Here is a 12,285-nt window from a genome sequence, read left to right as displayed (position 1 = left end):
CTCGTGAGATATGATTGCGAACTTCACTCGATGAGATATAAATGATATTTGACAAAAACCATGAACTATCCTCTATAAATAGGAACTTCTTTCCCCATAGGCACGAACTGTGTCCCATTACTCGCCTCTTTCTTTCTCTATGAATATGAATCACAATTATTTCTAATTAATTTGATTAAATCAAATCAAAACATAGTAATTTAGTTGATACAGGCATGCATACAGGATTATTCCACCATTATGTGGACTGCGGTGCTTCAAAAACGAAATACGTAGACAGTCTGGACCATACCAAATATCGTCCAAAATAATGGGGTTCACAATATTTGATTTTATTACCCCTACCCTAGTTTTATTCAGGGGATGTGTACAAATAATAAAATAATGACAAAGCTTCTGCAGCTCGCCGTGTCGGGTCCAACTAGAAATAGCGTCCCTGCAGAATCTGGAGTTTGGACTAATGTACTGAAATGTTACCATTACTAATACCGATATGTTTCAGGTCTGTGTGAATGTGTGTTCGAGTTGGAATACATACACTGAAATATTAACATTACTAATACTGATATGTTTCAGATCTGTGTGAATGTGTGTTCGAGTTGGAATACATACATTGAAATGTTAACATTACTAATACTGATGTTTCAGATCTGTGTACCTTGGTGTTTCCGCCTTGCGCCTTCCGACTCTGAAATATAAATATATAGTTTACTATGTAGTACGTTTCTAGGTTACCGATTAAAAACCGCGTCCCGGTCAAAACCAGTCTTGTCAATTCCCCCTCCCGGTCAAAACCAGTCTTGTCAATTCCCCCTCTCGGTCAAAACCAGTCTTGTCAATTCCCCCTCCCGGTCGAACCCGACATAACTTTACATGAATTCATTAATCTATCAGTTAAACGTCTTACTGATGAAGTGAATGATGGTGGTCGTGGCAGGCTATTTTAGCCCGAATTAACCACTGTTGTTAGACTGAAATTCCATGTGTAAATTTGATACTTCTTTTCTTTCTTTGTTGGGGGGGGGGGGGGGGGGGGGGGGGGGAGGAGGGGGGTTAAACGCGATGAAAACAAAATAGTGTGAGGAACATAAGAACATGTTGGCATGGCTTCAGTTAGACCAACTTGTATTCCGCTTAGGAAACGTGTCGTATGTCTGTAGATATTGACAAAATTAATGAGATATCATCAGGGTTTTTCTGGGGGTATTAAACACAGGTTTGTAAAGCTTTTATCATCTAATTTGCTGTTTTGTAGGTGAGCCTGTTCTGATGTATACAACGACTGCGTAATAGCACGTACAGTTGCAGACATTTGCATCGGAAATAAGCTTCTGTCACATCCACATGTATGAACGATATGAACGATATTCGTAGTTGGGGGGGGGGGGGGGGGGTTATAGTGGAAGGGGAAGGGACCACAGTATTTAGTCGGGGGTAAAAGCTAATTTTTTTTATCTCTATATATGGCATAATAACGAAACTATCCGGACACACACACACACACACGCACGCACGCACACATACACACACTACACACGCACACACACCACATACATACACCACACACAGACCACACCACACACGTACACACACTACACACGCACACACACACCACATACATACACCACACACACACCACACCACACACACACACGCGCGCGCGCGCGCGCACATATATCTAGCCACCACGGTTCCTACGGACTCGTATGTATAAATTATGTGTGAGTTTGTTTTTTGTTGTTTTTCCACACAGTCTTTAATACTGAATGAGGTCAACTTCAGAGATATGTCATAAAATGACGTTATATCAAGCAAACAAATCAAGATCGAACTTAACTTCAGAATTGAAGAATTGAACTTAACACACTCATATTGAAATGTGAACATTACTAATACTAATATGTCTCAGGTCTGTTTGAATGTGTGTTCGAGTCACTGGGAATACATATATTGAAATGTTAACACTACTAATATTGATATGTCTCGGGTCTGTGTGAATGTGTGTCCGAGTCACTGGGAATACATATATTGAAATGTTAACACTACTAATATTGATATGTCTCAGGTCTGTGTGAATGTGTGTTTGAGTCAATGGGGAATACTTATATTGAAATGTTAACATTACTAATACTGATATGTTTTATATGTGTGTTCCAGTGAGTGGGAATACTTATATTGAAATGTTAACATTACTAATACTGATATGTTTCAGATTTGTGTACTTTGGTTTTGCTCCGCCGTCTGTCATCGTGTCCTCTGGATTTTCACTGAAGCTGAAATATTAAAATATCGATTAGCACGCGGTATGTTCCTAGCTAGTATATAATACATTGTAGTATTTTCCCCCCTTTTTAATGATATATATAATATTTTAATGTTTGTAATTTTTATGAACTGTCTGTTTACGGCTAATAAAGTATATAAAAGCTGATAGAAAACTGTGTCCCGGTCAAAATTAGTCTTGAAAATACTCATCCCAGTCGACCCCATTAACTAGCAGAACGACAATGGCGTGACGTCACTAACGATGTTTAGCGCTGAAACATACACAGTGACGTAACAAAATACCGTCCGTCTATATCAGGCGCGGATGCAGGATTTCGGGGGGGGGGGGGGGGGGTGTCCAAATGTGATATTTTTATTATTTAAGCATTTAGAACAGTTAATATAATCACATTTCTCCTTAACGGTTATGGGCGGTTTTCAAAAGGGGGGTCCGGACCCCTGAATCCCTCCTGGATCCGCTACTCTACATAGGCTATAACCATAGTCTGCTTTTAGGTTTCAAAACATATTTTTCATATATAATTTTTGGTACCGTCAACGTAGGAAAAAAAGAAAAGAAAACAGTTTTGGTAAAAAGAGATGATGTTCTGTGAAATTAAATAAAATTTTATATATATAAAAAAAAAAAAAAAATGATTTAAGAAGACTGTGCTGTATAGACGGCAATCACAGGACTTTTATTTTGCCTTCGTCTTCAATAAAATATCACACATCTTAGTGTAATTTGTTAACGTTTGACAGGCAGGTCGTTTTATGACATCAGTTTCAGTAGATAAGATATGGGGGAATCCCCCCCCCCCACACACACACACACATACGCCCCATTCTTCACCCCAACCCCAGTTCCACCCAAACCCACAATGGACTTTTTTTAATGGAAAATAATGTTATTTATACTGTTTGTGTTTTTAAGAACATAGCTGATAACTCAAATGAAACTGTTTTTATGTTTTAAAACTAAAGTGCTCAAACGATTTACAGTGGAATTTTTATGAATTTGTATCTATGTATGGGGTATTTCAAGCTTACTGTAAAACAGTTTCATCGGTGACAGTACATTTTTATTATCTTATATTGATTTACTCATCCAGCATTACTATATGTGTAAACATGAAAAAGGTGTAATGACTTTTAGATTCTGTATACAATTGTAAAGTAAATAGTCAGTAAATGTTTTAAAAAGTAACTTTTTCCTTTAGTTCCAATGTATTTACAACTCCGTTTTAGTAGTGAAGATATGTACTGGATGTCATTTTAAGCAACACAACTGCTGTTCTCTTTGTTGCATTACAAAAACAGTTTAAAATTAAATATGGTTAATGGATATAAAACATGATTAATTAAGACTACATACGGAAAAGAAGGAAACGTCAAAGTGATTCATAAACCTATTCATTTTATGGTCCGTGGATCAAACTTTTGTTCGGTGACCTATGATTTTTTTTGATATTTTTTTTGACAGTCCAGTAATATAAGAATATATATCTATAATAGGTGAACATTTCAAGAAAGTGTAATGACTTTTAAATTTCCCTTAATTGATATATGCATCAACAACTGAATAAAAGACACAATTTTTTTTACCGCTATAGCAATTCATTTGCTCAATTTATAACACGACTGCAAAATATCAGAATTGTTACATTTGTTAACATTGGTTCTCGAGGACTCTATTTTGTAATTTGCCTTAAATATTTAAAATATTTTTTTTATACATTATTGTAAGTGCATGTTTTGTTGAACAACAGGTATGCTTTGATAAAACACTGAAAAGTTGTGTCGGAATGTTTTCTGGAACAGCTTTACTTACGTCAAACAAAACTGAATTTATTTACCCCCCCCCCCCCCCCCATTTTTGTAGGATGGGACGGATTATAAAAGAATAAAAAGACACCCCCAAAATAAAACAAAAAAACAACAAAAAAGAAACAAAAAACACACCAAAAAACAACAACAAACACAACCCAATAAAAACGAACAAACGAAATAATTCAAAAGCAAAACAATAACAACAACAAACAACAACAAACAACGAAGCAAAAAAATAAACTCGTGCAAAAACTAGCAAGCGAAATATAAACGTACATACATGGTTATAAAATGAATACGTTAAGAGTGACCGGCAGCTAACCGTGACGTCACAGTTTTATTTTGAATCGCGTCATCAGAGGCTGCTAATTACTATTCTGTTGTTAATTTACGGGAAGTAGCTCAGTGATAAAGAACTCTGTAACGCCGCTTTCAGAACTAAAACATACAGGTTTATACATATGGAGTTTCTGGTGGTGCAAACACAAAATAGAAAAAGGTCCACATGGTTCATATTCGAAACCCCCCCCCCCCCCCCATGTCCAGATCATACTACGCCCTTGTACATGCTCATTGGGAAGAGTCTAATGTTGAAGACATGTTCTTGGCTTTAGTTCTCAAGAAGAAAATAATGCTTAACAAAAGAAAACATAGATTTTGGGTCCACAATATCATCAAAGAAAGAAAGAAATATGGTGCCTTTTACCCCCAAGCCTAATATAAGCATGGTTTACTCCTCACTAACTCTATCAGTCGTTCATATATTTGTAGTTCAAACTTCATTGTTGACTTAAAATTTCACCGCCGGAAGGGATACCCCAACGTTAATGACGTAATTATAACATTTTCTAGCGTTGACCGCGCAGACAAGCGGAGAAAAATCGCCTCTACTAGCGATTTCTTTTCCGCGCGGTCATTAATCAGCGCGGCAATCTGCTTGCATGGAAACGCATGTATAGTATTAGTAGTGTGAAGCGATTTTTTACAAAAGCAGCGCGCGTTCCGCGTAGACAAAACAGGTACGGTTTCGGCGCCGAAAGTTGCCAATAATACGCTCCATGGAAAAGGGCCTTAACGCATAAAGCTCCCCGAGGAGCTCTATGCGTCGTTAAAGAACCGCATAGAGCCCCAGTCCGATAGACCTTCCGAGGAGCTCAATGCGCCAATATGCCCGATCGCCCCGCATTCAGCTCCCCTATTATCAAATATCAACTACTACAACATAAACTACTGCCTATTTTGTTACTTTAAGTTCTACTTTTTAAATCAACATCATCAAAAACAACAAATCACCATCGTTGTGGACGTCATCATCATCATCATCATCATCATCATCATCATCATCATCGTAACCATTGTGTTAGGTAATTTCCCAGAGAACGCTGGGATGCACCACATCAGTATAAACTTAAGTGCAACTGATTTGATACATATATTGAAGCCGCTACACGTAATGCAGAATCTTTTTTTTGTTGACACAAACCAATCTGTCCCAGAAGATGAAACTTCGGAAAACATCAACAGAGTTTCCAACAGTGGCAAAAAACGCGTTCTTCGGAACAAGTAGATACAGTCAGAGAAACGAGGAAACGTTCACGAAAAACCGGATTTCAGTGTAAGAAAGCAACAATTTCCATACTCTCGCTGCCTAATGAGATATTAGAGTACATATTTAGACTCTGTACTGTTCATAATCCACACACAAGATACGTTCTGACAAAGGTCTGTCCGTATTTTGAAGAAGTAGTACGGGCCGTTAACATTCCAAGACAACAAATTCACATAGGTCCCTCCGTTGTGGAAAGCGTTCCAACTAGGCTAAGTGTCCGCAGACTAATCAGAAGGTCTGGTTCACACACTGGATTAGGCATATCGTTAAGAAATATAATAAAGAATCTCGATGGGCAAGTGCATGGCTGACACTTAATCAGGTTGGCATCGGTTGGTATTGTATTACGGATATTACATACAGAAATGCTTGTTGTATACTGACCGTTAGTTATCGTGCAGAATAGAAAACATGGCACTAAAAGTGATTTTGCTTTTAATTGTTGTCGTACCTTTATGATCCCTGTTTCACATTAAAATGTTGATGTTTACACAGCACTTGGTCATTTGCTTGATTGTAAAATCGTTTATTTATTAAATCAGTTAAATGCTAAGTCTTTATTTACTCTTAACTGATTATGCTTGAGAGAGTGATAATAATGAAGAAAACGTTTCTGCTGCTTCTGATGATGATGATGATTATTGTGGTGGTGATGATGATGATTATTGTGGTGGTGATGATGATGATGATGGTGGTGGTGGTGATGATGATGATGATGATGGTGGTGATGATGATGATTATTGTGGTGGTGATGATGATTATTGTGGTGGTGATGATGATGATTGTGGTGGTCATGATGATGATGGTGGTTGTGATGATGATGATTATTGTGGTGGTGATGATGATGATGGTGGTGATGATGATGATTATTGTGGTGGTGATGATGATGGTGGTGATGATGATGGTGGTGGTGATGATGATGATTATTGTGGTGGTGATGATGATGGTGATGATGATGATGGTGATGATGATGATTATTGTGGTGGTGATGATGATGATGGTGGTGATGATGATGATTATTGTGGTGGTGATGATGATGGTGGTGATGATGATGGTGGTGGTGATGATGATGATTATTGTGGTGGTGATGATGATGGTGGAGATGATGATGATGATGGTGATGATGATGATTATTGTGGTGGTGATGATGATGATTATTGTGGTGGTGATGATGATGATGATGGTGGTGGTGGTGATGATGATGATGGTGGTGGTGGTGATGATGATGATTATTGTGGTGGTGATGATGATGATGGTGGTGGTGGTGATGATGATTATTATTGTGGTGGTGATGATGATGATTGTGGTGGTGATGATGATGGTGGTGATGATGATGGTGGTGGTGATGATGATGATTATTGTGGTGGTGATGATGATGATTGTGGTGGTGATGATGATGGTGGTGATGATGGTGGTGGTGGTGATGATGATGATGATTGTGGTGGTGATGATGATGGTGGTGATGATGGTGGTGGTGGTGATGATGATGATTATTGTGGTGGTGATGATGATGGTGGTGATGATGATGGTGGTGGTGATGATGATGATTATTGTGGTGGTGATGATGATGATGGTGGTGATGATGATGATGGTGGTGATGATGATTATTGTGGTGGTGATGATGATTATTGTGGTGGTGATGATGATGATGATGGTGGTGGTGATGATGATGATGATGATGGTGGTGATGATGATGGTGGTGGTGATGATGATGCTTATTGTGGTGGTGATGATGGTGGTGGTGATGATGGTGGTGATGATGATGATGGTGGTGATGATGATTATTGTGGTGGTGATGATGATTATTGTGGTGGTGATGATGATGATGATGGTGGTGATGATGATTATTGTGGTGGTGATGATGATGATGATGGTGGTGGTGATGATGATGATGATGATGGTGGTGATGATGATGGTGGTGGTGATGATGATGCTTATTGTGGTGGTGATGGTGGTGGTGATGATGGTGGTGGTGATGATGATGATGGTGGTGATGATGATTATTGTGGTGGTGATGATGATTATTGTGGTGGTGGTGATGATGATGATGGTGGTGATGATGATTATTACAATTGTGATGATGATTGCAATGATGATGATGATGACCGTTATCATCATCATCACCATCAATATCAATATCATCATCCGAATCACTATGATGATGATGATAAATAATAATGATGACGATGATCATCATCATCATAACTGTCATCGTCACAATCAACACCATCACAATCATCATCATAACAATTGTTGTCAAAATTACAGTCATCATCAGAATGAGGATGATAATACAAATGATGATGAGGATGATTATGACGGTGATCATCATCATCACAATCATCATACGAATAATCATCATCTATGTTCTTCGTCTGCGATCATTTGCCTCTCATCAGTGTAGGTTAAAAGTCATCTTTGGCTTAACAGGTCGATTAAAGTTACATACTCTAGTTACCATATTATAACATCATGTACAAATGTGAAATACAAGCTCAAATGCACTTTTAAAAAAGTCGTGTGTGTTCGCTATGAACGGATATCGTCAAACGTATATGCTTGATTGGTCGCCTGTGCCGCCATAGCTCGGCAAAGCACAAACGACAGCCTGTTGTCAGTTTCAGTTAACACGTGCGTTTGCCGATTTCAAATTGTAGGGTTCGTCTCAAAAAATTAAAAGAGAAATCTTGCGCTGTACGAAGAACGTTCGGTTGAGGATACGGTACTAGAGTCTTTAGTTAAAACCGGTTTGATCTTGACAACGTATTATCGACAGTCGTACCTTCCTATTTCAGAATTGATATTTTATAAAGTGTTAGTAGAACTTTCAAAGTTTAGTTTGTATAGTAGTAACACATTAATCATGTATATATTTTTAAAATAAAATATACTAAAGTAGACAATGGACGTTTTCACTTCTTAATTTTATGTGTTAAAATCGACAAATTCAAATAAATATTATTTCGTTTGGAAAGGGTAAAGTTGGGGGGGGGGGGGTTACCGACATCAAAGATAAAGCATATTGATTTAATAATCATCCGACCCCATACAATCATAAATAAAATGTGTTGAGTGCGTCGTTAAATAAAACATATCCTATCCTTCCTTCCATCTGCTGTTGGATGTCTAACATTTGGTAATTTTGACATATAATCTTAGAGAGGAATCGGGTGCATATGCAGGGGGAGGGTAGTGGAGGTCGAAACCCTTACTTGCCCAAGCTTAAAAAAAATTGAAATGTATTTTTGGGGGGAGCATGGCCCCATATAAACTTCGCTCAACACAGTCTATAACTGAAATCCCTGCACACGTGCCTTGGAAACCCGCTACATTTTTTTTTAGCAAGGGATCGTTTATATGTACCATCCCACAGACAGGATATCACATACCATGGTCTTTTATATACCCGCCGATGGGGATCGATCCTAGACTGACCGCGCATTTTAAAAAAAATACCTTTTTAGGTCTAAGTAATGAATAAAAATAACATATAGGTTTGAAAAATGTTACGTAAATCGAACACAGTACCCTCGTCCTCTACCCCTAGAGCGTTACGTAATTAGTAACACTCCCTTACATGTAACGCGTATGCCAACAACTGGCCACTGTCAAAATTTCAAGGCAAATCCCCAACCCATCGATCCCTGGAAAGGCGTTGTACCATACCTCTATGGATATAAATATGTTTTGGAGATATGAGACGACCCCTCAATCAAAACAGTTAAATTTGTTTTAAAAATTGCGAAATCTCACGTGATCTCTTGTTGGGGAATTCTATACATGTGATAAGCCAATGAAAACCGAGATCGGTACGAGCCCGTCAAAAGTGTCCCACTTTCAAAATACTGGCTTTGTTTTTGACCTGGATAAGCCAGCGTAGTGAAACCAATGCGGAGTGCGGCGTCATATATGCACCAAACGTAATTGAATATTCTATTCTATATGCTTAAATAATAAAAACATTCCAGGTACTGCCGCTTTAAATTATGGCCCGAGAGATCGTTGTCCCGATTAAAAAGGATTTTCTCTGCGAGATGACAAATGCGTATGAGATTACTTGCATGGTGAATTACATCTCTTTCAAATGCTGTGTGATATAATAATGGGAACATTCACTGGGGGCAAACTAGGTAAAACCTAAATACGTTTCGCTACGAAGTCCAGTATAGGCGCTGGTGCGACGAAATGGTATATCGCATGATCAATATTTTAAAAAGCTATTAGAGTTCGTAGAGCATCACAGACATCTGACTTATCTATGTTTCCATACGTAGTAAATTTTAAAGCCCTGGTCATACATTCACGACGTGGATGCTGACTCACGCCGACTATTCGTGGAGCTGTTTGTCGTACTGGGTCGTGCTGAATCGGCATCTACTACCCGACTCAACAAGACTCACGACGACTTAGTACGAATTAGACACAGATTGTTTTAGTCGTCGTGATTCGGGGTGCACTGTCCTGATTCGTACCTGTGTCGTCGCGTGTCGTGTTTCATCGTCCTGAGTCGGCGTTAGTCTTGACCGCTGTCGTCGTGCATCGTACTGGTGTCGTACCAGATCTCGGTGATTCGTGATTTAAAATTGATTCCGACTCAGGACGATTCACCAGGAATAGCATGGCGACTCACCAAGACTCACGCCGACTCAAGAAAATTTAACACTCAATTTTTGTGCCTTCCCGACTCACCAGGACTTAGGACGACTTGCCAAGACTCAAGCTGACACCTGTACGATCCAACAGGACTCACAAAAGTCGTAGCGATCGTGACAGTGTGGCCAGGGCTTAATGTCTGTGATGCTCAACGAAGTCTAAATGTTACGTACTGTAAAATATTAATCATGCGGTGTACAATTTGGTGGGACGGGACGGGAAACTCTATTAACGTGCCCCTATCCACGAAGGTTCAGGCACGCCCACTACGGATTTAGCCTCTGACTTCGCCAGTAACCAACTCCGGAGCAGGGGGGGGGGGGGGGGGGGGGTAAGTTTGAGGTGGGCGGAATTTGGAAAAAAGCCATTTAGTAAGGTCAACGCGAGCGCGGACCAAATAGCAGACACTTCGCAAACTTGAAGTACACCGAGTGGGAGCCGTGCTCTGATTGGCTGAATTTCGATTCCTCGGTGAAGCCTGTATTTTACCTAAGTCTACAAAGAGTAACTGCATCCAGATACATGTCCGGACTCTAAAATTTAACCCAAAATAGTTAAGACTGCTCAGCCAAAAGGTTTTTAAGGTGATTTTGAGCAATTGAACGGGCGCCAAAGTAAAATGCGTTAGACTACTTATAAAAAAATAAACATGAGAATTTTGAACTGCTTCCAAAACGTTTAAAGTCTAACTAGCCCAATAAAAGAGGTTGGTACCTGTCCTAGGAAAGGTTGGTGTCTAGGGGGATCCGATGTAGTCGGTGGTCTCGAGATGCTGGAGGAACTGCCGGTAATCGGAGTCTGCTAAGGTTTTGGTGATTGGACGGTAGTGTGGACCCGCGACGGTTTTGAGGACTCGGTGTAATGTCGGGTTGTCCATCTCCGATAGCAGCAGACCTTGGTTGAATCTTCCGTTCCGGCGGATGGTTACGCACACAGCGCTTTGTCCCTCCCGCATCTTGAGTCGGTGCACCGCGAATTCCCCCTCGTTGCGTCCGTCTGGCAGAGGTTGGTAGGACTGTTCTTTTGGATGGCTCATCAGTAGACGTGCATCCGTGAGGTTCGTCTTAACCAACTGTTGATATCGCTGTTGGAGACGGCCGGCCTGCAGTGACCACTGCTCCACTGGTTTTGTCCCCGGCTGCGGCGGTTGAGAGGGGCGACTTGGCCTGGCTGGAGTGGCACTCGGAGGAGTGTTCGCCTTCCTCTTCACAACAGGTCCTTTCCGGGCCTGCGCCTCAACAGGTGTCGTCGACTGGATCGGCGACACATCCGGAGGCGCTTGAATAGGTATTGGTGCAGGTGGCCGATTGAACGGGGTGACACAGATGGCTGTGTCCAGCTCGTCCAGTTCGTCATCTTCCTGAGGGACAGAAGCCGAGACAGCCGGGGCCGGAACCTCTTCCATCTTGGTCGTCTTCCTCGGTTGAGTGGCGTTGGGCGGTCTAACAGAAGGAGTCGCCGCCGGCGGTTTAGCCACCGGTTTTGACCCCCCCTGCGCCGCCGCTGGCGCACGTCTCCTTTTCCTCCACCTTCCTTTCTTCTGTATGCGATCTCCGTACACCAAGGTCACGGTTACCCGTGACCCGGTGTACGAGACGCGATACTCGATCAGGCTTCCATACGTTGCAATTAGTCCCCCCAGTTGGGGAGGGGGTAATTGCACAGCGCACTCGACAACATCTGGTTGGATTGGCTGCATATTTGAAAAACCCAATTTGGTGGTAGCGCCACCTATACTGGGCCGGTATTTATAAAGATTCTTAAATACTTAAGAATTCTTAAATATAAGAAAATTATCAGAATTCCTGAGGTCACGGCACTAGGCACGCCACATATTCTTATGTCATTTATATCTAGTAATGGTGGACTGGAATTAAAGTTGCGTGTACACCCCAGCACGAAAAATACATGGGCTATTGGGTATCAAA

General features: G+C 40.6%; 1 protein-coding gene across 4 annotated transcripts in view; it reads right to left on the bottom strand.

The window, feature by feature from the left end:
* LOC121371850 (receptor-type tyrosine-protein phosphatase O-like) overlaps positions 1 to 4,447 on the bottom strand; it is a 41,446-nt gene extending 36,999 nt beyond the window's left edge. For all 4 annotated transcript variants that reach the window (XR_005957835.1, XR_005957837.1, XR_005957836.1 and 1 more), the window contains exons 1-3: positions 4,376 to 4,447; positions 2,223 to 2,273; positions 659 to 688 (exon numbers count right to left, since the gene is read on the bottom strand). Coding sequence is in view for 1 of the 4 variants with exons in the window: in XM_041498054.1 (XP_041353988.1) it covers positions 659 to 688; positions 2,223 to 2,248 (56 nt within the window). In the remaining 3 variants the exon portion in view is untranslated. The remainder of the gene's footprint in view (positions 1 to 658; positions 689 to 2,222; positions 2,274 to 4,375) is intronic.
* Between the last annotated feature and the right edge of the window lie 7,838 nt (positions 4,448 to 12,285).

Source organism: Gigantopelta aegis, chromosome 4, assembly GCF_016097555.1.
Source record: "Gigantopelta aegis isolate Gae_Host chromosome 4, Gae_host_genome, whole genome shotgun sequence".
Taxonomy (NCBI): domain Eukaryota; kingdom Metazoa; phylum Mollusca; class Gastropoda; order Neomphalida; family Peltospiridae; genus Gigantopelta; species Gigantopelta aegis.
The sequence above is the reverse complement of the archived record's forward strand: the minus strand, read 5'-3'. Positions and strand labels throughout refer to the sequence as shown.